Source organism: Copadichromis virginalis, linkage group LG8 (genome assembly GCF_057382275.1).
Source record: "Copadichromis virginalis isolate Kocher_CV1m ecotype Utaka linkage group LG8, C_Virginalis_male_GT1.1, whole genome shotgun sequence".
In the NCBI taxonomy this organism is placed as follows: Eukaryota; Metazoa; Chordata; class Actinopteri; order Cichliformes; family Cichlidae; genus Copadichromis; species Copadichromis virginalis.
This window is the reverse complement of record NC_140625.1, coordinates 25,711,697-25,738,092: the sequence shown is the minus strand read 5'-3', so window position 1 is coordinate 25,738,092 and position 26,396 is coordinate 25,711,697. Positions and strand designations below refer to the sequence as shown.

Sequence of the window (26,396 nt, the reverse complement as noted above, 5' to 3'; positions counted from 1 at the left end):
CTGCTGCTGCTGCTGCTGCAGTTACCCAATGCTCAAACACAACCGACTCTCCCTCCACCCCCCGACACACAAACACACACACACACACACTGAGATCACAGGCTTTCCACAATTTCACCACCTCACATGTTCTTTTTGTTGTTTTGTTTGAGTTTCTATTAATTTTATTTTAAGAGTAAAGAAATTGTTTAAGAAGGATGTTTTTTCACCCATATCCAGATAATAAGCAGGTGTACGCTTTTTTGTGATTTTTACTCAATAGATTCGCCTTTTTGGATTCTTGAAAACGAAGGGTTTAAGCTCAGTGTTTGGCGTTTCTATTTAAAACAAACGTATAATAATGTTCTTTCTCAATAGAAGAATGGAAATGTGTCAGTTCCACATAGAAGTGTGATTGATTTTAATTTTCTTTAAGAATATTACTTAACTGTTTCGTAAATTCTCCTGGAAATGTTTCCAAACATTAGTAAGCCTTCCAGTGTGACACCCCACGCAGGCTGTAAATGTAAAGTCGAGTGGAGCCCATGTGATGTGTGAGCGACTCCTGCTGGACAAAAGCTAGAACGACAAAACTTTGGGCTTTGGTACAGTATTTCTTTACCTTGTTTAGGTTAGACGGGATAACTATAGCTGGTTCATCAAATCTAAGATAACCAGGCAACATTGCATTTCAATAGATATGTGATTTGATTACTGGACTGCTTCTTATATAGTTCTTTTCTACTCTGCATGAGTACTCAAAGCACTTTATACAGCGTGTCTCATACACCACGGATGTTCTGTATGCAGACTGAAGCAGCCAGGAACCCTGGAGCTTCACTTGCAATCTTTATAAATGACTGCATCTACTCTATTAAAGAATAAAGTGGTCTATAGCAAAAATGCAGTGATCCTGTTATCCAACCACAGTGTTTAACATTATCATTGACATGATACTTGACATACTTGCTGTGTAATTCCAAACGCCTGCTACCCAGTTTGGAGATAAAATTATATTTTTTATTGATTTTATATGGTGCACAGTGGTTGAATCTGATGATCCAAGTATCCAAATGGAGAGGCTGGAGCCTATCCCAGCTGTCAGGGTGAGAGTCAGCGTCCAGCCTGGACAGGTTGCCAGTCTGTGGAAGGCTAACACACAGACAACCATTCACACCCACTGTCAGTTTACAATCACCAATTATAACCCCAACAATGTATTTGGACTGTGGGAGGAAGCCATAGTACCAAAGAAAAAACCCCTAACAGACACAGGAAGAACATACAAATATCATGGTGAGCATTGGTGTCTTTTGGGAATTTGCTTTTAGAAGTGGTTATTAGTTCCTTATAGCATCCCCTTCCTTTCCTTAGTCTTAAGGGTTTATTCTTGTGTCTCCCAGGTTCATTCAGTGTCATCCTCATTGTGATGGCTGCATGCCAACACACAACTGAAATACTCAGGTAATATTTTTGTTTACCTTTCTTTTTGCATTGTACTGTAAAGCTTCAGTGTCCATAAATTAACTGAAAGGTTTAAACTGGGTAGTTTGTAATACATGACAGCAGCAGGCCATAGTGCAAGGAATAGCATAGAATCTGTTTTGTATTGTTTGTTATTGTACTATATGTTGTATTAATTATTTTCTCTTCTTTTTGAGTTACCTGGCTGCTGCTCCAGTCCTTCCTGGTTTGAGTAAAGGAGAAGGCTAAGGGTGGAGCTGGTTTAAATGCAGAGGTCAATAAAATAGATTTCACCAGCTGTTGTGACCACACAAGGGGGGGAATGGGCTTTCTTCTTGTATTATGTTTAGCTATTGTCTCTGTGGTTTCCACCTTTGATGTATACCATGGTTCATTCACTTAATATATAACAGGAGTAGTCTCTCATTTGGGGAGGTCAGTTTGCTGAGTTATGGTGTTTTGTTAAGTGTTTTTAGTAGAATTTTGCTTTAGTTGGCCTCTTTTATGGGCCCACTTACTTCTTAAAATAGTTTGTTTCTGTCATTTAGAATTTTTGTAATAATTTTGCCTTTTGGGGGGCATAATAAAACCCATTTTGTGAAGGTTATACCTGTGCCTGTATGTTCTTGGTTGCCTGGTCCCTGATACCCATGTTTGTCCATGTCCTTGTCTCAGTATCGATGATTTCCTGTTTCATTTTGGTAATCTTTTGTCCTTCTTTGCTTCTGTGCCTGTTTGTATTCCCCTTTGTCTCATCTTCCCTGATTTGTTCTCTTCTGTGTTCCCTGGTGTCTCCGTCTCATGTGTGCTTGTTGTTTGTCTCCTTCTGTCCCCTGTCTAGTCCTTTTGTTCTCCTCTTAAGTTACCTTGGCCCCTTGTTCACTTCTGGCTTCGCTTTCTTCCCCTTGTGTTTTCCCCCAGTCAGTCATGTCTGTCGGTTGGTCTGTTCCTATGTCATGTTTCAACCCCCTCACCCATGAGGGGTGATGAATCACAAAGCATATTTTTCCTGAGCAATCTGAAATCTACGTGCAACACATACTGTAGAAGTGGTAGGCCTGCTGGCAAGTGGCACTGAAAGGAGGGAAAGGAGGATCTTTCTGAGGGAAACAGACAGATAGGAAGGCGACAACAACAGGTGTGCTGGACATTTAAGATGTAATCCTTATTTAAACATAATAATAACAATAATGTGTTTGTTTGTTTTTTAAGTGAAGAAGCTTTGACTGCTTCATTTCCAATTTAATATCAGATACTTTAAAGGTTTCTGTGAAATTATATATATTTTTTGTAATTACTTCTATTCTATTCTGTGCCCGTGTATTGATGTATGATATGTATAAATACTACATTTTTAAAAAATCATGCCATCAAAACAGCTGCCATCAAAACAACTGCTTTTGGGCCAGGTTTATGTAACTCGTTGCAAGTTATACTGGAATCCAAAGTTGGCTTCAATGCTTGCTCCATGTCCCTGAACATGTTTCAGAAGTGCATCTGGTCGTTGTGCCGCTGGGTGGCGCTGCAGCTCTTATCAGTGTGCCTCCAGTGCTGGGAAACCCTTTCACAAACCCGGCGCAGTCGTCACCGGTGTGAGTACGGACTGTTGTCATGACGTGCTCTCTGTCTGGGACTGAGACACAGCTGCTGCGCCAACACGTTAATTTCCCACGAAGCCAAACACGCTTTATTCTCTTCGGTTAACACATTTTTTAACGGTACGTAACCCGGTCGGTACTCTGTCGTGAATACACTTGAAGCCAGTTCTTAATATGTTAATTTCCTGCTTGGCAGCACGATAAGGTTATTATTAACCAGCTAGCTAATGCTAGCGCTATCGATTAGCTGGACGTTTAACGCCCAGATAAGAGCTTATTCCAGTATTGCTCTTAATCGATCAGCTGCTACGCATGTGCGTTACTACTTGTAATATGAGCGAGTTCAATCGAGAGCCGAGCTTGTGAATGAGCTAATAAGCTACTGATAGTAAGTTAAATGTCTTTTTTAGAGCAGCAACGCCGCCCTTTCTGTGTCTGTCGTATATTTAGCAGAAGAAGTTTAGTCACTACTAGTCAGTGTCAGGCTTATTTCCTCTTCATTTTGTAGTTTCTTTACTAGCTCGGGAGGCTATAAAACTGTTTGAATACGTGTTTGTCACATGAGGAAGATATTGTGTGCAGTTTGACCTAACCATTATAACACCGTTGTAAAGTCTGTTTATAATGATTGTCTGCAGTGTGAGGTGAGGTAAAAAAACATCTGTGATGTCCTGTAAACACAACAGGTGGGCTCCCCTGCAGGTGGGGAGAAAACAGTTGGTAAATATGCCGTGCCTGAGAGGACATGAATGGGATATTTGTAGATGTTGTCAGGCACTATCATCTGCTGCAAAGTACACCACTTTTGTTTTGGTAAGATGCACAAGTGTTAAAGATGTGATATGGCACAGCCAGCTGAAAGATATCCTGCTTTTACCTGCTTGGATCTGATAGGGAGCTCTTTGTTACACTCCACTGAGGTTGCCCCACTTATCTTGGTTGTACTTAGACAGTACACTGATGGAAAATATCATATCGCCTTGTTTTTGGTTTTTTTTAACTATTACTTTTTTCTCCCCCACTGAAGACGTGACAGGATGTAATCAGTGCAAGTTTGAGCTTGTGGCAGTCAGGCATGAAGTGAGAGGTGCTTACTGGTATTTTTAAGCAAATTCTTTTCCCTGGGGTGCTGCTTATGAGAATGCACTCGGGACATGAGAATAGAACAGCCAACAAAGGAGACAGTAATTCACAAGGGGGTGTAACATGGAAACTCTGGACCTCATTCACAAGGTGTGCGTGAAGGTACTGAATGTGTTTGTAGTCTACAAACACATTGAGAACTTCCTCAGACTGTTTTTATGAACAAATAAAGGAGGCTGTCTTAGAATATTTTAGCGCATCTTTAAACTGCAGTGCTGTAGCAGTCCCTCATTTCTTCATATATTTCCATAACAATGGGAAATGTTGATCCCAGTCCGTGACTGATGGTGTCCCATTGTTTTCTTTTTTATCCAGGTATGTTTTTACTACACTGGTAGTGTACTTAGGATCATTGTAATTTGGAAAAATGAAGCTGTTGTCAAAAAAGTGCATTCCAGATGATATTGCACGGTAGATCAATATATGTACTTTCCTGTGTGCATAAATCCTTTAATTTTAACAAGATCTCCAAAACCTCAAGCTGAAATTCATCCCCAAGACATAACCTCCACAGCATTTCACACGTTTTGCTCCTGTCCCTACCTGTGGCATCCTTCTTACATATTGGTGTAAGAAGGCTCTCCCCTTTCACTCTGTCCATGAACCTTCAACATACGGTCTATTTGAACTGTACAGGCTTCTTTCTTAGAAAAACACCACTGAGTTTTCCTCTATACCTCATGTTAATTTATAGAGAAATATGGGTGTGACTGTATGAAGATTGTATACAGCGATTTGGATGCACTGATACCCGCAAGGTGGCCAAAAAGAACATTTCCCAAGACCTACAGTAAATTTGCATGTACATGCAAAGTCTGTATTAAGGTCTATATATATCTGCATTGATGAAAGAAGCTCATTATGCTTCCTTTTCAAGCTAATTTTTCTTTTTTTCTGAAAGTTTTTTGTAATTATAATAGCATAAACAGTGCAACACTTCAGTTTTGAATATGACACCCAAGGGCAACACAGCAGTGAAAATACTCATCCTGAAATGTTTACTTTGTTCTTTTGGTCAGCTTTTTATGAGGTAAGTGAGATGGAGTTTTCAAAGGAGTGGTCATATTTGGCTGGGAGAAGTAGTATTACTCTCAGTCGGCTGGGCGTGTGCTCACAGAGGAAAGGAACAGTGTACCACAACCTAACTAACTTTAATGAGTACCTAGTGCACCATTGCTTTGAAAACAGCACTTTTTTCTGGTCTGCTCAGACTCTGTGGGGAGACTGACGGGAATGTTAATATTATTTTGATGTGCTCAGCTGGGATTTAACTGTTAAAAAGGTGCAGTGCAATTTCTGGTAATGCTCATAAATGTGACGTTATGAGCTAATACAGTTTATCTGTTGTATGTTTTTATCAAATCTAAATGCATTTACTTGTGCTGTGTGGTTTGTTTGTTTTATTTTTTGCAGGTTATGATGAGGTGGTAACCCTGGGGCGGCCAGGCTGTGAAATGACTGCTGTTCGGCACAAAAGAAAGACGGAGCAGAGAGACTGAGAAAGAAGAATGGGCACAAGGGTCTGGGGTTGCTGGCAAGGTGTCCTCTCTACTGCGCTGCTCTATGGCTCTTTGGCTCTGTTTACATCCATCCTGCACAATGTGTTCCTGCTCTACTACGTGGAGATGTTTGTCTCCATCTACAAGATCGATAAAATCTCCTTCTGGGTGGGAGAGGTGAGTCTAAAGAATGCCTGAAACTGTGATTCTGAGATTAAACACGTGATTTAAATTTGGATGTTTAATTCAGATTAGAAATCCAACTCTAATTTACCAGTCCAGTGTCGCTGAGAGTGTGCTCATCGTTTTGCTTTTGTTATTTAATTACCTTTTTTTGTACCAGAAAAACAGAAATCTTCATTATGAAATATAACTTATTTATCGTAAAGTCTGTCAGCTCTTCATGAGACTAAACTTGGACAGTGAAAAATGGATCTTTCTTTTACTGATAGCAGCTTCTGGGTCTAAAAGGGAAAACAACATGGCCTTAAACCTGTATTTATTATTAATGCTACCAGGGGTGATAACCTGTGGTTGCAAAATAACTTTCAGTCCTATAGAAGTTTATGGGAAAAGCACCATTGCCCCGTAACTCTATAAACACTTTCATGATGAGTTTATGGGCTCAGTCACTCATTTCAGGTCAGACTGAATACAAAATTAAATCCAAAATTGTATGTTTTGGCCATTTTTGTTGTCAGAAAAGAGGATTATCCAGAGTAAGTTGAGGACTTGGCTAACAACATGTGATTGAAAAGTCGTTAACCAGTGAGCATCCAGCAGTATCACAGCCAGATCCACCTCTTAGATAGTGAAAAGCTTCAGGTTTCATAACAGGACTCCACAAACCAATGGATGACATCATGGTGGCTACATCTGTCTTTTTTTACTGTCATTGGACACAACACATTGTCTTGTGCTGCTGTAACACCGAATAAAACCAATAAGACAAAAGCATAAATAAAAGCAAATAGTTAAATTAAATGAAACAAAATACATTATGGCAAAACAATAAGGTTGAAACTACACAGAAGAACAGATTCTGTATTGGAACCAATTTAAGATTAATGGTAATCCTGTATGCACCATCATCCACTGATTTTTATTTAACATTATTTTTCTGCTGCTCCAAAGACTGTCTTCCTTATCTGGAACAGTCTGAATGACCCTCTCTTCGGCTGGCTGAGTGACCGCGCCTTTCTCAGCTCTCCTCAGTGAGTATCTGCATCTTTACTTTCTTCTACTTTTTGTGGAACAAACACAGTTGTAAATAGTTGTTTATGAATGTGCAAAAGACTGCAGAAAAACAAGTTAACTGTTTGCACAGGCTTTAGAAATGTTGACGTGACCACACACAATAGATATTCCAAAAAAAAGGTCATTTACGTAGTTGGAGTCATTTGGAAGAGACACTAATGTTGTGCAATAGAATTTAGTTCTTTCTGGGATATTTTTGTCGGTTGCACATCTTCTTTCGAAAAAGAGAAGTTTTTTTTCTCTGAAGAGACACCTCATAGTTCTTGTTATGTGTCAGCACAGTTCATCTACTTGCCTCGAACTTGGAGAGATACTCCTGATTCAACAACATAAAGTCATCTTTGTAGAATGATCTTAAAATTCCAGATATAATCTTCATTCGGACTCTGATCGCTTCTCATTTCTCACCCATACTAGCCAAGTATCTCTTAGACACTCATACACACCCAAGTGTTTGACGCCATCAGAGCACTTTGTCAAACATTTGTCTGCTTTCTGTGTTTACATTGTTATATCACTAAGCAAACCTTCTCTGTGTTGTTCTAAGGCAGTGATGTTATAAAGCTGGTCACATCATTCTGTTGAAGTTTGTTACATTTAATACAACTACACGTTTTTTATGCCAGAGATACGCACTTTTTCCCTTTTTTATTTTAAGAATCTCTCCGCTGCTTGACATCATGATATACGGGGCTGTCTGCAATAACCTGTCTGTCTGTACCAGGGAAGTTGGTTAATTATCACAAAACGCGTCTAAAGATTTGTTATGTGTTTCGTTTTTCCACCCAGAGCCGGCTCTCAGATCACAAATCCAGAGGTGGTGCTGAAGCGTCTGAAGGCCCTCGCCACAAATGGTCCTCTCTTCGCTGTGTCCTTCCTGGCCTTCTGGGTGGCTTGGGCCAGTCCAGGCCTGCAGTTCCTGCTGTGCCTGTGTCTCTACGATGGCTTTCTCACTATGGTGGATCTCCACCACAGCGCCCTATTGGCGGACCTCGCTGTATCTGCCACCGATCGCACACGCCTCAACTTTCACTGCTCGGTGTTCAGCGCTCTGGGGTCTTTCTCCGTCTTTCTGTCCTACTCTTTCTGGGATAAAGAGGACTTTTACTCCTTCCGTATCTTCTGTGTAACTCTGGCAGCTTTTTCCGTCTTGGGGTTTTTCTTAGTGTCTCGAATGCTCCAGCGCCGTTTTATAAAGGAAATCCATCCAAAACAAGATGATGCATCAGCACTCAAAGAGTAAGAATTTAAAAGTGTGAATAATATGAGAAATTTTCATACTGTGTTTTCTCCTTTCTCACATCTTTTCGTGTGTGTCTGTTATCACAGACTAAACGTTGGCCACGCTCCACTTAACCACCCGGAAAAACCTGTCACTATTGGACAGTATCTCAAGCAGCTGTCCAGACACAGGAACTTCATGTGGTTCGTGTCAATGAACCTGATTCAGGTCAGCCTTTAAAAGTCTTAAAGCCGTGTGAGCCCATGTTTGTTTTTGACGTGCAATCTTAGTACAAACCTTTACAGTCTTAGTGAGTTTGTTCTTGTTATTAATGATAGACAATGCAAGATAAAAGTTAGACTGCCCTCCAGTGTTTGTCTTTCCACATGAAGTGCAGCCCTTCTTGTAAATGACACTTGTTGAACTTTCATAATTAATATTATTAGCTAAATATTTGTGGTTTTCCTGCTCGCACTAAAATCAGAAAACATTTCATTTGTTTTCTTGGTGTTTAATTAAAGAAAACTGCTACAGGTCCAAGCAACAAACTACTTTTAATTTAGAATAAAATAATCATCTTAGTTTATCTGTCACTTCTGCTTCTGTTTGCAGGTGTTTCACTGCCACTTCAACAGCAACTTCTTCCCTCTTTTCTTAGAACATCTCTTATCTGACAACATCTCTGCCTCTACGGGTTCAATTTTACTTGGTAAGATCCAGTTGAGATGCAGTAAATGATTTACACAAGCGTTTGTAATGGATGCTTTGCACAGCAAGAGATAAGAAATTGTATATTTGATATAGTGACTTAAATTTTAGTGAATAGGAAGTTACCAATAGGAATATTAAAATAAAGAAGTTATTTTAATGTTTAACACTGTTATGTTAGGAAAAATGCTTGGAAAACACACTGCAATGCATACATTTAAACCATGAGTAGTGGCATATTAAAATATATAATTAACCTTTATTTATATAGCACCTTTAAGAAAATAGTTTGCAGATTGCTTTGACAGAAAAGCAAATGCAGAAAGAGAACTAAATAAAAGTCACAGAAAATAAGTGGTTGATCTATTAAAAAAAAATTAAACAATTATATGAAAGAAGAAACTCATTTGAAAAGAATGAAGTGAGCACTTGATCTTCATAGTGTCACGCAAAGTTAGTTAAACCTCTGGGAAATTCATCTGTCTAGGTAGAAAGCATGAACCACTGTGAATCTATTTCACCTGCTTGGATTCAAACTCAAGTGAGAATATGTGTTCCTGGAGAGTCAAAAACAAGACAACAACCCCACAAATGGAATGATTTTGCACCTTGTGGCCACAGAGGAGTGCTGTTTCCTTATATGCTGACTGATTTTTCTCCAGTTTTGCTTTTCCTGGTGTCTTTGTCACTTCAGTTAGCATGTGATGGTACCTGCAGCACACGTAGCTTGCACACAGAGTCTGGCTCCTCTAGGATGGCAGATGCACATCAGGTTTGCTGTGTCAAGTTCAAGATTCAAGAGCTTTATTGTCCGAAATGCTGTTTCACCCCAAGCCTCCCTATGGTGCATTTATAAGTATATAAAAGATATATCTCCAAGATATATAAAACTAGAATTTAAAAATAAATAACATGCTAGATTTTTTTGTAAAATTAAGGGATAAAAGGGTACTAATTACTAACTAACAATACTATAATTATAACTATACAATACTAACTGTACAATAGTTTACAGGAGGTAGCAGGAGAGGGTTGTTATATGAGGAGAACTGGGCAGACATCAACCCAGTAGACAAGCCAGCATCTGCTCTTTTGATCAAGAAAGAACATGAGGAGCAGCGTAGAATGACCTTCAGTGATTTCACTTCACTCATTTGCGTGTTTCTGATCAGACTCTCAGGAACTGACTCCATGAAGGTGGCATGAGGGCCAGATGGTATGAAAGAGGCTTGGCGAACGTTATGCTGTTTGCAGCATCAACCAGCATGACCAGTTTAGCAGTGGGTCAGTGATGGTCTGGAGAGCCATATCTTTGGTGGACCTGTTGCCAATTTAATTTGCAAACAAGCAGTTGAAATTGTTTCACAGCAGTTTATGCTTCTAACTAGACAAGCTGATGTCCCAGAAATTTAACAGACTTTGCATTTCATTTTTTTTGAGCAATATATTTTTGTTAGTGAGGCCCTTAAAAACATTGAAACTAGTCTATAAGAAGTGATTCAAAGGTGGTTACTAATTCTGCAAGCCTGATCTCTTCAGGCAAGTGATTCCAAATCTGAGACATGACAATAAAAGCTACCACACATTTTTTTTTACTTATGTGTAGCACCAGAACCTTTGAATGAATTGCAAAATTTTTACTTATTTGTATTGTTTGGGGTTTTTTGGCTTTCCACTCGCTTTCTCTCAAATTATTTTTCTGCTGTTTTATAGTTTTAATTTTTAACGCAGCTCTGCTTCTGCTCCACACAGGAATCTCTTATATTGCTCCACACCTGAACAACTTGTATTTCCTGACACTGTGCCAGCGTTACGGGGTTTACCAGGTTATCCGCTGGCTATTTATGCTCAAACTGGGACTTAGTGTGGCTATGCTGCTAGCAGGGGCTGACCACATTTATCTGCTGTGTGTCTTCATTGCTAGGTATGGCCGTGCACACACATCTGCACACGCTTCATGGATGTGTGGCAGTTTGGCTGGTTCTTTTTGTGCTTGTTTTTAACGGTTTATCATTTTCAAAGCTGCATACACAAACCCAGAATTCCTTTGGGCATGCCATTTGCAGAGACCCTTTTTTTGAGGGGGGTTATAAATGCTGTCTCTAGAAATTAGCCACAATTCTGAAATTGGTCTACTCTTAACTGTAATTGTAAATTTGTGTTATCTGTATAGTCCCATATACACATATAACATTTTAATGCCACAAGCGATTGATTTTCATGCAGTTTTTAGACTATTAGTGGTCTTGCTGTTCTTATAGCTATCAACAGCATTTGAGTGCTTTCATAGCTCATTGATAATTTTAGTCACAGCTGTGGTAAAGTGGTTAAACTTGTGGGTGAAGCTCACTAAAACTTTCCAGCTAAAAGTGATGAAGTTGTTACTGTATTTCATACTCGGACACACCTTAGCATGCTCTGACTGCTCTGAACAAAGGCTTTTTGCATGATAACCTGTATTACAGCTGATGTTTCCACGCTGTAACATTACGTCTCCATTTTCTAGTAACCGCGTGTTCACCGAGGGGACATGCAAACTCCTGAAACTGGTGATTTCTGATCTGGTGGATGAGGACTTTGTGGTAAACCGACGTCAGCAAGCCGCCTCTGCTCTCGTCTTCGGCATGGTTGCCTTGATGACCAAACCCGGGCAGACATTCGCCCCACTCATTGGCACATGGCTGCTCTGTGTTTACACAGGTACAAACAGAAACTCTCAGCCTTGGACCTCATGAGGACACAGGTTTTTCCAAGCTTGCTCCAAGGCGCTGCTTTCATGTGCGATTCCCAAGCTGACACAAATTACTACAGGCTCACACACTCTGTTGATATGTGTGTTGATAAAGTTTTGAGCGTTCAACTAGAGTTAAAATACATGTGTGTGACTTGCACAACAAGTTGAACTAGACAGATGACATAAATTGCTGTTTTGTGGTTAGTTTATCTTGCAAATGACAAACAAAACAAAAAAGCCACTCATCAAATCTTTGGCATTTACCTGATTAAACAGGCTTCTTTTGTAATCTCATTTTTTTTTTATTTAGTTTTCTAGAACCTGAATAGGATAGGAAAAAAAATCAATCTGTTTTACACTTGTTTTGCAGACTTGTTTAACTTTGCATTAATTGTTTGCCCATTTGTGGACGGTCAGCACAAGTGACCTGGCAGCCAACAAAGAATTAATGTAATTTTAAGAAGAAAAAAAAAACATTGTAAACATGTATATTTACCTTCTTACTAAGACTTGGATGAGGTTGTTTAACTGGACAGAGTCAGTGTAGTTGTTTCTGCTGATAGGAAAAACGATCTAAGCCAAAGGGGGTGTATCCAGAGCCAAGCCACGTACTTATCAGTCACTTGCCTCAAAGTTAGGAAAATTGCGACACCAGCTTTGCATGAATTCACCCATCATAGCTGGATGTTACTGACTTTTCTATGGTCTCTGCTCACTTCCTCTTTGGATGTGTTTTTTAAGGCTAACAAACCAGTTTCCCCAAATATAACCTGTTAGACAAGCATCGCTTTATGCCAGTCGTGCTCTTAAAATATATCCTAGTGACACGTTTTTGTTTTGCCTCACTAGTTTTACTTTAGTTTCTTTCATCAATAGGATCCTCATTAACTCTTACTGTTTTCATATTTAAGTATGGCTTCAGGAAAAAAAGAGTCAAATTTAATGTGATTAATTTTGTCGTCTCCAGGTTATGATATCTTTGAGAGAGATTCTGTCAAGGACTCAGTTTCTGGGTCTCACGTCGCCTCCAGCTCAGGGAATCCGCCTCTACGCCTGGGCTGCTTCTACATGTTGGTGTTTGTGCCTATCACCTGTGCCCTGCTCCAGCTGGTGGCCTGGTCTCGCTTCACGCTTCATGGCCGCAAGCTGCAAGGGATCAAAGCCCTGCGGCAGGGGGCCCAGCAAGGCCACCTTATCGATGTCAAGGCCATATGAACTGTTGGGCGAAGTTGCACATGGACACTTTTACGTCATTAGCTTTTACAGTCCTTTTTGATAATGTCTTGGAAGAAGATGAGCTGCTCCGCCCTTTTTCTGCAGCTTGGCGTTCTGTGCAATAAACTCTTACAGATCATGTGGCTTTGTGTACAGTGGAAAATGCACAGCGGGCTCACTAATCCATGTGGAAATGAACATGTTGAAATCTGCCTTATTCTTTTTATATTAAAATAATAAAGTATATTTATATTTGAACCGATGACCAAAACATCAGTAAAACCAATCAATCTTTTGGACCAAGGGGAGAAGAGATCGGGTGCCCTCTTTACGTGTAATTCTGGTGTTGAGCGCAGTCTGAACGTCTTTGCTGATCTTTAAATTGTCAGCACCGTCAGCCTGTTTGGAAAAGCAAAAGGAGGGTAGGTTTACAACAGAGCTCCGGTTCTGATTTCTAACTTTTCTTAACAAGTTGATGAAGAATTTCCAATGTAAGTACGTTGTGTTGAAAGTGCTGTTGATACTGCATGAAAACACAAGTTGATCATTTTGCTGTACATGTTTCACACAGAATGCCACTTTGATGTTGAGAACTGTATTTTGTAATACGTCAGTATTGATGATGCATTTGCACAACACTGCCGTTCGTCCGTTGTACTTCTAACATTTTACTTTTAGTCCTGTGGTGATGGAAACTGAAACAAGGAAATTATGCCAGTAGCCACTCACTCAATTCTCTTTTCAGTTGTTTTTTTCCAGACGATTACAAAGAATGTGAGACAGTGCCACAAATAAACCTCTGTGTTGAGAGTTAATCAAACTCTTTATTTTAAATTGGGAGTTATTCTATGCTCTTTACTACACAACAAACTTGAAATAAAAACCTTAACAGTGTGATGAACCATTCGCAGTTTAAATATACACCAAAAAGTTTGCATATGAAAATCATTTATAGCCCTGTCAGGCAAAGGTCACTGCTGTTAATTTGAAGATAACTGGGTCAAGTATTTCAGGTTTAAAGACATCCCTTAATGCCTTTCTTGATTTCTGAGCTACTGAAAATTTTGCATTTGATTTCATTTGTTGTACTTTGTTAAGAAGACATCGCCCTGAATTTGGGAGAATTTTTTGTATATTCTGGTGAACTAATCTACTAAGCTATTTCTCTTTCAGGAAAAAAATCTATTCATCTATATCTATCCATTCACTTACTGCACATTCACTTACTTTCCATCCATGACAAACTTGGATTTTTTTTCCATACTGAAGTACTGGGCCCCTGATTTTCTTGTGCTTGTGTGATACTCGAACAGTAACCCAGGCAGATAACCTCAAAGCTTAATCAGGATTTATGATCGTAAAATGAAATGTACATAGGACATAAGCTGAAATTAGTGCAGTTGAAACATTGATTTTCTTTAGGGTTCAAAATAGAAATAGAATAGAAAAGTATATTCATATTTTTGTGATAGGAAGGGCCGGAAACACCCCAGAGTCTCCATTGGAGGATCAAACAAAAATGATTTTGATCGCTAAAAGAGTTTCTTACGCTATTTGTTTTGTTTTTTAACCGTTTAACTTAAAAGGAGGGGGGCGGTTAGCTGTGCGAAGACGGAAGTAGTAGGAAGGACTTCTCTCGTTCCAAAGCCCATCCTAACGGTGTGTTGCGCCTGCGTAAACCTTTTTCCTATTTTTTGCACTTATTTTCCTTATTTCTAATCACTTAATAATTAATTTAGTCACAGTATCGTTTCTGCTCAGTTACAGACCTAGCAAAGCTTCCCGAGTGCAGTATTTTAGCCTGAAATAGAATATTACCCATCATGCATCGGGCCTAGTACGCCAACTCCTTTTAAACCTACGTTTTCGCTCTAAAGCAATTCATATAGATTTTTTAAATATATATAAAGTGTTTTGTATATTTATATAAAGTAGATCCCAAAGTACAGTATTCAAACTATGCACGTTTGAGTTCAGCTCAACGACACCGTGAGTGTAATGGGTATGTCGGAAAATCACACCTCCCCGGGTCACCACATTCAGTAGTACACTCATGTTTCTCTTCAGATCGTATAAATCTTTCGCCTTTTACTAAAGATTTCCGTGGAGAGGAACAATATGAGTTATAACTAATTTTTTGATGCCCTGCTTGTCGCGGGGCTTCTGTACTTGTGAAAAAATACTATACGTTGCTCAGCATAATAATGTTCCCCGGCGTTTGAGTGAACTTAACGCGGAACTATCTATATCAGTAAGTAGTATTAACCGACAATGTTGTAGTTCCGGATCACCCGAATTTGACTTGCTTTTAACTTACAAAATGATTCTTATCTTTCAGGAGCACATTTGAATTTTCTCTCTAGTACAAATGCTAACAAAAATGTGAATAAAAATATAAATTATGGCTCATAATTGCAAGCCTCACCTCTTCAAGATGTCTTTACCAGAAGCAAACTAAGCAATCAACATATAAAGTAGATTAAAACTGATGGATTTAACGCAATTGATAATGCTGATTTTAAACAAAAACAACAAATTACTTTAAAATGCATTCAACAACAGACACAAAACCTTTAAAAAAAATTCACAGGCGTTTATTTAACAACTGTGTTACCTTACTAAAGGTTTGTTTGTATTGCTTCACACACTGAAGACCTAGATAGTTTTTGATGTCTTAATTTTTATTGTTACCACATTGAGCACGTGTGTAAGGAAATATGCAACATAAAAACGACACCGACGGTATTTTTGACGTAAATGAAGATATGAGTGTTTTCAGTGTCTAATGTAATCCACAGAAATGTGATTGCCTTGGATCTACTTCAGATCTCGTGTCTTTTTTCTTTCCTCGGTTCTGTATAAACACGGTTTAAATTGGTTTATAAGAGAGACCGCAGTATTTCAGTGATTCACAGTTTAGTCCAGTCCAAATCTGCGAATAAGACAAAATAAATAAGTAAGGAAATCATCATTTGGACTTAGATGTGTATTTTATTTAACCTAAAATTCCAGCAGAGGGCGTACTTGGTTTTAAAGATATACACATGAAGCTACAACTACACACATAACTACCCTGCTTTTCTAAAGTATTGTCTTATGGTCCTATTGGTAACATACTCTATTAAGTTTAAAAGATTTCATTTTTGCATTCCCATCACATACATAAAACATTAAACTATCTTTGTTATTTTCAATAAGAAAAGAGTTAAACTGTCCTTAAAACTCTATGTTTACCACGTTTATTTATTCACAGTGTTTGCAAAATATTATGGCAGACTGAGTCAGCACTTGGTCGGACAATCCCATTGGCTTTTTGTGAGCAATTTTCTGTGAAAACAAAGCACATTTAAAGAAAACACTGGGAAGTGTGGTTAAAGTCAGACTTCCCATTTCTCGTGGCTTTTGTGCTGTAATGCCTCACCATTTGCTTCTTTCGGTGCATTCGCAGAGGCACACAGAACAGGAAATAAGAGGGAGGCAAACGAGCAGAAATGATACATGTAAGCAGCAGGTTGAGCTCCGGCTGTTTAGATACTTAGGTGCCGCTTCAAGGCTGCGAGACTGAAAAACTACTGTCGGGGAATGCTGGGAGGCAGAGATGAGGCAAGTAAACCAATTTTAACTTATAAAGTGTGAAATTCAAGGGTTAGGTTTGATTTTATTGTTGAATGTTGAACTTTAAAATATGCCAGAAGACAAAATATGAGAATTTTACCCATGTTGGTTAACTTTTTCCCCCCATTATTTATAATTTTGCATTTTTATGTGCCTTGAGTGTATGTATGATTTGGCATTATGGAGTTTCTTTTAAAAAGCAGTGTATTTTAACAATACGGCTAGCACTATTAGCAATACGACTGTCTTTTGTGGTTTTATTTTGTTTTTAGTATGACTAAATTTGTTGTTTAAAATGTGCTTCAGAAGATAATAAAAAGCAGTAAACATTCAGAGTCCTCCGTAGCAAAAACATAGCCTTTAACAGGCAAACTGAGATTGCTGAGTGACGTCTGCCTGACGCTGAGACGAGGACGGTGCAGGCTTCCTGTTTTGTGGCTAAGCAATTACTCAGTCTGCTGCTCAAGCTCAAGTTTAGGTTGAAGTTGCTCTGCAGCAAATGGAAAGCAACTTCCATTTCCTGTCTAATTCTGCGCACACACATAGAGGCTTTTATCTCTGCCAGCCTTTTGCTCATTACTCTAAACTGGAACTGCATTAGCCTTTCTGGTAAATCAGTATTAACATAATAATGTCAAACACTAACCATGAATGGATTATTGGACAGGCAGACATGGGTCCAAGTGCTTTGAGTGCTCGATGAAAGAAGAAAAAGAATATAGATGTTACAGCTATGTAGCATTATTTTTATCAGGTCTTAAAATTAGAGAAATACAACCTCAGATGAACAACAATGCACCCATATCACATTATTTATTAAAAACGAATCCAAAATGAGGAAAAATATGGAAAACTACATAGACTTAATAGCTTTTGAATGCTTTTCTGTATCACTCTGTCTTTCACATCATTGTGGTGAAAATTTGGCCCACTTTCTGTTTATACACAGCCCTCCCGTTATTGCATCTTAATCAGTTTGAGGTCTGCTCTTTGACTAGACCATTGGAATGTTTTCGCGTTTTCAGCCATTCTGTTGAGTAAATTTGCTGCTGTGCTTGGGAGCGTTGATCTGTTGCATGACCCAGTTTCAGACAAGCTTTATCTATCGGACAGATGGCCTCACATCTGACTCTAGAATACTTTGGTGTACAGAGGAGTTCTTGGGTGACTCAGTGACTGTGAGGTGCCCAAGCCCAAATCCTCATCCATCTACCTCCGTGCTTGACAGTTATGAGATGTTTGTGCCCATTTATTTGGTTTTCCCAAACATGATGCTATGCACAATAGCTAAACATCTCCGCTTTGGTCTCATCTGTCCAAAGGACATTTTACCTAATGTCATATTGTTTGGTCAGATGTAACTTTTCAAATCTAAGCCACGTTGCTGTGTTCTTTTTTAGAGACAAGAGGCTTTCTTCAGGCAACCCTTCCAAACAAGGCATACTTGTTCAGTCTTTTTCTAATTGTACTGTCATGAACTTTAATATTTAAGCCCTTAAAGCCGGACATTTGAATTCATTCCCAGAAAATTCGAATTGGAGAGTTTATTGAACTATCTGACAAATTTGATTAAAAAATTTCTTGAAATTTAATTTCCATATATGGCTTTCAATTTGTTTGTTATTTTCTTTTCTTTTCCTTTTTTAAATGTCTTAGAATTTGATTGAGGAAGTATTTTAAGAGAATAAAGGACTCTAATGATGTAGAAGTCTCAAAAGCGCACAAAGATTGGTTTGTATCAAATATGTTACACTAGGTGTTAAGGGGATTGAATCTTTTCCACTTGTGAGTAATCTCTCTTACTGTAGAATGGTGTTGTTTGGAAATGGCTGTATAACCCTTCACAGACTTGGCAGGAAGTCCTAAGAGTGTGTCTAATTTTTTTACGCACTGCAGCTGCATTTTGTGACTGTTTGTCAGATAAACAATGACACAGCGTAGGTGTCATGTGTTGTTGTGCATCTGATGTTGTATTTCCCCAAGAAATACAACATCATCACCATGATTCTAAGCAGTAGTTCATTTCCTTTTTACCAATTGTGTTGGGTTGTCAGAGCAAAAAAGCCCACAACCAACACACACTAAGCACTTAAGTGTTATGAAGACATGCAAAAAATAGTCTCCTCTCTCTCTCTCTATGTATATACACATATCTATCTATCTGTGTCTCTCTCTATATATATGTATGTATATATATATATATATATATATATATATATATATATAGTGTGTGTGTGGGGGGGGGGGGCAATTTGAGAGATTTTTCACACAATCTTGTGAAATGGGATCACGAAACAAAAACAAGCAATGAACTCTGAACACTTTTTGACACCCACCCTAACATCACATTTCCTCTATTTCCAGTTTCAAAATGTTCCCTGTGCGTCCACATTAACTGGGAGTTGATGCCCTGCACAAGAGCATGGAGCACGTGTCAGTGAAGTTTGAGTACGAGTACACAGCGAAAGATGGTCGCCGAGTGTCCATAAAGCCAAACGAAAGTTACATCCTGGTCTCCAAGACTAATGATCACTGGTGGCACGTTCGCAAAGACCAGCACACCAAGCCCTTTTATATTCCTGCACAGTATGTGGAGGAGCTCTCGGCCACCGGTGGAGACCATCTTCGTCCTAATAAGCTGAATTCAGCTCAGGGTCTGACTGTTAGTAAGCCAGTGGATATGACCAACGTAAAGCCACGTAAAGGGACAACAAAGAGTCGTCCATCATCTCAGGATGTTCCAAAAGAGACCTACCGCTTCTCCACTTTTGGTTTCGGTGACGACTTACCAGAGGTGAAGACAGATGTACAGACTAACAGCACCTTTGTACACACTCTGAATAATGTAAAAACGCACAACTCGGCACCTCCAAAGGCTGAAAGCACCCAAGTGTATGCAAAACCTCATCTGGTGCCAAAGGTCATAAAAGAAAAAAAAGAGTCAAAAATCTCACTGCAGGATGATACTGCAGAGCAGACCTCTGCACATGATGAGGATATGGATTTCCCTTTGCCCCCACCACCCACATATGACACCATACCAGAGCTAATCGTCACAGAATTTGACACTTTTCCCGAGCCTCCGCCTCCTCTAGTTTCACTCGACACGCATCCCCCAGAGAGGCAAAGTGTCAAACAAACTGCAGAAAAAAATTCCATACAAGTACCTCCTACGGAGCAGGTAAGACCCACATACTTTTTTTAATGCTTCATTCATTCTGTATCACCTCAATTGATGAACACGGGGGTTTTCTGCCACAAGAGGGTGCAATTTTGTCATGTAAGGTATGGCAGCTATGCTTACACATTACAGTGCTTTAAAAAGCTTTAACCCCCACTGCAGGTTTGACTGTGTTATTGTTTAGCACTGCATCAATGCACGTTTAAAGCCACAAAAAATGTGCCTTGAAAATGCTTGTATTCATGTTTTTATGCAACAAACACGACGAACTAGACTTAGTTTAGAAGTTTCACTTTATGCAGCATAAGAGGAGGTTATCACTTATGAAACATGTGCAATGAAGCGCTGCTTTATTTTCAGAGAGAACATAACAAAAACACTGGGAACTTCTGCTGCATGTTGGGGATCCCAGGTGAAGCCTCGGCCCATCTGTGGCTCTAACTATTTCACTTCCTGCTCTTAGGAGAACTGAGAAGAGAACTGACTAGCATTTAAACATCAGTTTCAACATCTCAAACTCTCAGACTAGTAAACTTGAATTCCCATAGAAAGATTTATCCAGTTATCTCTTCTCTGTCCACTATAAACAGTAGAAAAGCAAGTGTGCTGAGAAACACACTGTGTGACATTACGTATTATTCAGATATATACATATACATATATATATATATATATATATATATATATATATATATATATATATATATATATATTTTTTTTTTTAATATATATATATTTTATATATATATATTTTTTTTTAATATATATAAAACACCCAGCACGCCCCTGCGGGCGGTTTATCCTTCAAGCTCGGGTCCTCTACCAGAGGCCTGGGAGCTTGAGGGTCCTGCGCAGTATCTTAGCTGTTCCCAGGACTGCGCTCTTCTGGACAGAGATCTCCGATGTTTTTCCCGGGATCTGCTGGAGCCACTCGCCTAGCTTGGGAGTCACCGCACCTAGTGCTCCGATTACCACGGGGACCACCGTTACCTTCACCCTCCACATCCTCTCGAGCTCTTCTCTGAGCCCTTGGTATTTCTCCAGCTTCTCGTGTTCCTTCTTCCTGATATTGCTGTCATTCGGAACCGCTACATCGATCACTACGGCCGTCTTCTTCTGTTTGTCTACCACCACTATGTCCGGTTGGTTAGCCACCACCATTTTGTCTGTCTGTATCTGGAAGTCCCACAGGATCTTAGCTCGGTCATTCTCCACCACCCTTGGGGGCATCTCCCATTTTGACCTCGGGACTTCTAGGTTATACTCGGCACAGATGTTCCTGTACACTATGCCGGCCACTTGGTTATGGCGTTCCATGTATGCCTTGCCTGCTAGCATCTTGCACCCTGCTGTTATGTGCTGGATAGTCTCTGGGGCATCTTTACACAGCCTGCACCTGGGGTCTTGCCTGGTGTGATAGACCCCAGCCTCTATGGATCTTGTACTCAGAGCTTGTTCTTGTGCTGCCATGATTAGTGCCTCTGTGCTGTCTTTCAGTCCAGCTTTGTCCAGCCACTGGTAGGATTTCTGGATATCAGCCACCTCCTCTATCTGCCGGTGGTACATACCGTGCAGGGGCCTGTCCTTCCATGATGGTTCCTCGTCTCCCTCCTCTTTCTTGGGTTTCTGCTGCCTGAGGTATTCACTGAGCACTCGGTCAGTTGGGGCCATCTTCCCAATGTATTCTTGGATGTTCCTTGTCTCATCCTGGACTGTGGTGCTGACACTCACCAGTCCCCGGCCCCCTTCCTTCCGCTTAGCGTACAGCCTCAGGGTGCTGGACTTGGGGTGAAACCCTCCATGCATGGTCAGGAGCTTTCTTGTCTTTATGTCAGTGGCTTCTATCTCCTCCTTTGGCCAGCTTATTACCCCAGCAGGGTACCTGATCACGGGCAGGGCGTATGTGTTGATGGCCCGGATCTTGTTCTTACCATTCAGCTGACTCCTCAGGACTTGCCTGACCCTCTGCAGGTACTTGGTGGTTGCAGCCTTTCTAGCGGCCTCTTCATGGTTCCCATTTGCCTGCGGGATCCCCAGGTACTTGTAACTGTCCTCTATGTCTGCAATGTTGCCTTCTGGTAGTTCAATCCCCTCAGTTCTGACTACCTTCCCTCTCTTTGTTACCATCCGACTACACTTCTCCAGTCCGAACGACATTCCAATGTCATTGCTGTATAGCCTGGTAGTGTGGATCAGTGAATCGATGTCTCGTTCACTCTTGGCATACAGCTTGATGTCATCCATGTACAGGAGGTGGCTGACAACTGCTCCGTTCCGTAGTCGGTATCCGTAGCCAGTCTTGTTAATGATCTCACTGAGATCATTAACATTAACATATATATATATATATATATATATATATATATATATATATATATATATATATATATAAGTAAAAGACCCAAAACAAAAATAAAGAAGCACAGTTCTGTTGATGTTATTGATCATACAGTATTTGCAGACTGTTATTAAACCTGCAAACATGTACATATCTCAGTATTTATTATCCTTAACATATTGTCTTGTCTTTTTATTCTAGAGCATCTAAAACTGTAATCTTAACTGATTTTTATAAAATACATGGCAAAATCCAGATTTAAATGGCCTGCTCCTTAAATAGAAAACCTATGAGCCGAGCAGACCCATTGTTTGGGAAATCCCACGGGACACGGGCAGAAATAGGATCGTGTGGAGGCTTGAATTGAGTTAAGAAAGGTGAGGCTTACATGCTGCACCCCAAAAAAGCCTACAGGCAACGACAGGCAACATGACTTAACATATTATTATATTACTGTTATTATATCTTTCAAAAGCTGTGAAAATACCTGAACTGGAACTAGTAACTGTAAAACCACTGAACTTACTAGCGTTAAGGATTCAACTAAAAACAGTGAAGGTACCTAAGTACTGTTGGGAACACAAAAAAAATCAAAGAGAAGAATGTGTTGTACAAAAAAGGGCCCCATTATACTAGTAATACCTTAGTAGTACTATTAATGCATATGTATCCATTCTAACCAGAAATGGGAGAACTTATTTTTAGGAGCCAACCTTCATTAAAGCCTAAACTGTATTTAAAAGATGGACGTGGACTCCTGCCACCACTGCCTTCTACATCTCCATATTCATATGGTGGTGAAATGTCAGTCACAGGGTAACCATGATCTTTTAGCTAACAGGTTTCACAATGCATAAAACGCTCATCATGTTGTATTCAGTAAAACTTTAAACTAGCAAATGACATCATAAACTGATCAGAACGTTTTTGAGGCCATAGATCCCGAGAGCTGAGGGCTATTTGAGAAATAAAAAACATCTGTTGTAAGAAGTACTAAAGGTTTAGCTCTCTTTTTTAATCTAGCTAAATCACTATGGTAACCTACCTGTACCATGTAAGGCTCAGAGCATGTTTTAAGTGCTATAGAGATTTTGTGCCGAAGGAATACAATTATTTTACATATGTAACCTGTTACAACAACACAGGATTGTTTTGTTTTTAGGTTTTGTCGAGCCAGCTAATGCAGAGAAAGCTAAGCTATGCTGAACTAGTTTCGTAGTACAGCTCCCTAACACTGGAATTCCCAGCTTCTACCGTTCTACCTTTAAAAGCCGGAGAGCAGTCAAGTCAAGAAGGCTTCTACCTGAGACCCCCGCGGAGTCATCATTTTGCGTTTCTACCTTTAAAAGCCGGAGAGCAGTCAAATGCTGGAAGTGGAAGCTAAATTGGCTAGTCATTCATATGTATATTGGGTCGTTACCTAGGAATTCTGGAGGGAGGGGATTGGGGGAGAAATCAACACACATGAGTCTAGGTCCTTTGTTGCTGACATTTATTGATAAAAACAGTAGTTTCATTTCATGTTATTTCCTTTTTCATTTCAAGCAAGGAAGTGGATGTAGTTAGTAAGTAAGATATTTCAGACATTATTCTGACACAGAGGAGGAGATACTGGAATTATAATTAGTATCTATGCATGCATTTGTGATTTTGTTTGACCTTCCCATTGCTCACAATTTGAATTTGTTCACACTGCAGATGAGTGTCTCAGTCCCCAAACAAGCTCTCTTTTTCGGTGGAGAAGCAGTCTCCTCATCCGCAGTGAGTGTGGAGAAATCAACACACATGAGTCTAGGTCCTTTGTTGCTGACATTTATTGATAAAAACAGTAGTTTCATTTCATGTTATTTCCTTTTTCATTTCAAGCAAGGAAGTGGATGTAGTTAGTAAGTAAGATATTTCAGACATTATTCTGACACAGAGGAGGAGATACTGGAATTATAATTAGTATCTATGCATGCATTTGTGATTTTGTTTGACCTTCCCATTGCTTACAGTACAAAAAACCAACCATTTGTACACATATGTACTAATAATAATAAAAAGTGAGTGCAACACTGCAACCCATCACCCCGTCGTTCAGTGGTCGTTGATCAGTGGTCCATTGTGGCACCATTCAGAGCACTGGTACAATAGTACCAGCAAGATATGGGAAGACATTGCAAATGTACTTGGATTTTAGGTTGCAAGCCACCCAAAACTTGATCCCAAACTTGTCAGGTTTACTTGCAATATACTGCAGGAAACCCGTCACCCCGTCGTTCTGTGGTCCATTGTGGCACCACTGATCAACGACCACTGAACGACGGGGTGACGGGTTGCATTGTTATGTGGTCACACCCCCGTCGTTGATCAGTGGTCCATTGTGGCACCATTCAGAGCACTGGTACAATAGTACCAGCAAGATATGGGAAGACATTGCAAATGTACTTGGATTTTAGGTTGCAAGCCACCCAAAACTTGATCCCAAACTTGTCAGGTTTACTTGCAATATACTGCAGGAAACCCGTCACCCCGTCGTTCTGTGGTCCATTGTGGCACCACTGATCAACGACCACTGAACGACGGGGGTGTGACCCCGCTGATCAGTGTGACCTGACCCCACTGATCAATTGTGATCAAGGGTATATATATGATACAATCTCACTGCACTTAGCCTAACCCTTCATTGCCCTGAAGAATCCTGTGGTGTACGGACCTCCTCTCCAAGGAAAGAAAATGCAGAGAAGACTCACCACCCAGCAGGCGTTGGAAATGATCCTGGCGGAAGTCGACCCTTGTGACTCGGATGGAGAAGACCTAGAAGTTCAGCCGGATTCGGACTCAGAGCTGTCTGATCAGTCTTCCGGTTAGTTTCATTTCATGTTATTTCCTTTTTCATTTCAAGCAAGGAAGTGGATGTAGTTAGTAAGTAAGATATTTCAGACATTATTCTGACACAGAGGAGGAGATACTGGAATTATAATTAGTATCTATGCATGCATTTGTGATTTTGTTTGACCTTCCCATTGCTCACAATTTGAATTTGTTCACACTGCAGATGAGGAGACTGCTTCTCCACCGAAAAAGAGAGCTTGTTTGGGGACTGAGACAGCGAAAGATGGCACAGTGTGGCGTGAAGAACATGTGGGGACCCGTCTCCCTTTCACCCCTATAGAACCGTACGCTGCAGATGGAGAGCCAACGGCTAAGGCCAGGAGAAGTATCTTGAGTCGCCTTCAGAGCTTCCTGTGTTTCATCACTCTTGACATGCTTCGTAGCATTCAAGAATGGACTATTCAACATGCACAGCAAACGGAGCATGTTTGTTGGTTCATGGACCTCCCTGAACTAATGGCATTTATTGCTATTGTCATCTTGCGGGGGGTTTACAGGGTTCCATCTGTAAATGACTGCTGGTCAGCAAACCTGGGAAACCCACAGATAATTGGAACTATGGCACGAAACCGCTTCCAAGACATCATGCAACACCTACGCTTTGATGACAAGTCCACCCGCTGTGATCGAGCAAAGACTGATAAGTTCGCAGCAATTTCCAGTGTGTGGGGATCATTTGTCACCAACTGCATCACGTGCTACAACCCTGGTCTACATATCACCATCAATGAACAGCTTTTCCCATCAAAAACTCGGTGCAGTTTCCTGCAGTATATTGCCAGTAAACCGGACAAGTTTGGGATCAAGTTTTGGGTGGCTTGCGACCTAAAATCCAAGTACATTTGCAATGTCTTCCCATATCTTGGCAAGGACCCCAATCGTCCCACTGGGGAGAGACTTTCCGAAAATGTAGTTATGAGGCTGATGGAACCATTCCTGGACAAGGGCAGAAATGTTACCACTGACAATTTTTTCACATCGCTTTCACTTGCGCAAAAACTTCTTAGACGGAAAACCACCATCCTCGGCACAGTCAACAAGATTCGCAGGGAAATTCCTCAATCCACTAGACAGACAGATCGCAATGAATTCACCACTCAGGTATGTTGCAGGTCTTTTGTGGTTCTATGTTTATGTGTTTCATTGTGTGTAAAAGGGCTATGGAATTAACAATTTATCTTATTTCTTAGGTGTTTTCAACCTCTGCTGCCACGCTGACGGCGTATGCGGCCAAACGGAAGAAGACAGTATATATTCTTAGCAGCATGCACAGCGTGGTTCAGACCGAAAACACTACCAAAAGGAAGCCAAACACTGTCACCCTTTACAACAAGACAAAGTGTGGCGTGGATGTGATGGACCAGATGGTTCGGGAGTACACTGTCCGCAAAGGAACACGGCGCTGGCCAGTTGCCGTGTTTTATAACATGATTGACATGGCAGCACTGAATGCACATGTGCTGTATCAAGAATGCACCGGGACGAAGGAAAGACGGGTGGACTTCCTGGTAGCCCTTGCAACCGAATTGGCTCACTCTCATGTAGCTGCGAAGAAGGAAAGAAAAG

At 40.2% G+C, this 26,396-nt stretch overlaps 2 protein-coding genes and 1 non-coding gene across 5 annotated transcripts in view; all 3 read left to right on the top strand.

Moving 5' to 3' along the window:
* The first annotated feature begins 3,003 nt into the window (after nucleotides 1-3,003).
* On the top strand, nucleotides 3,004-13,713 carry slc68a1a (solute carrier family 68 member 1a). 2 transcript variants are annotated; one of them, XM_085466781.1, is made up of 9 exons: nucleotides 3,004-3,161; nucleotides 5,598-5,860; nucleotides 6,818-6,897; nucleotides 7,730-8,179; nucleotides 8,270-8,390; nucleotides 8,775-8,871; nucleotides 10,623-10,794; nucleotides 11,377-11,570; nucleotides 12,572-13,713. In XM_085466781.1, exons 2-9 carry the CDS (start codon nucleotides 5,693-5,695, stop codon nucleotides 12,817-12,819), a joined length of 1,530 nt encoding a protein of 509 aa, XP_085322907.1. In that variant the 5' UTR covers nucleotides 3,004-3,161; nucleotides 5,598-5,692; the 3' UTR covers nucleotides 12,820-13,713. The 2 variants fall into 2 exon arrangements, with proteins under 2 accessions (XP_085322907.1, XP_085322908.1); XM_085466782.1 differs by lacking the exon at nucleotides 3,004-3,161 and adding an exon at nucleotides 3,310-3,429.
* A 699-nt stretch (nucleotides 13,714-14,412) lies between these two features.
* arhgap27 (Rho GTPase activating protein 27) overlaps nucleotides 14,413-26,396 on the top strand; it is a 39,710-nt gene continuing 27,726 nt past the window's right edge. Inside the window, exons 1-3 of one of the 2 annotated variants that reach the window (XM_085466780.1) lie at nucleotides 14,413-14,478; nucleotides 16,268-16,422; nucleotides 18,799-19,615. In XM_085466780.1, the coding sequence (XP_085322906.1) occupies nucleotides 18,857-19,615 (759 nt within the window). In that variant the 5' untranslated portion in view covers nucleotides 14,413-14,478; nucleotides 16,268-16,422; nucleotides 18,799-18,856. Of the gene's footprint in view, nucleotides 14,479-14,868; nucleotides 15,071-16,267; nucleotides 16,423-18,798; nucleotides 19,616-26,396 lie in introns of those variants that run through there. The other variant, XM_085466779.1, reaches the window with a different exon arrangement.
* LOC146703515 (U5 spliceosomal RNA) lies at nucleotides 14,867-14,981 on the top strand. The gene has a single exon (XR_014922116.1). It is a non-coding gene; the product is annotated as a U5 spliceosomal RNA (small nuclear RNA).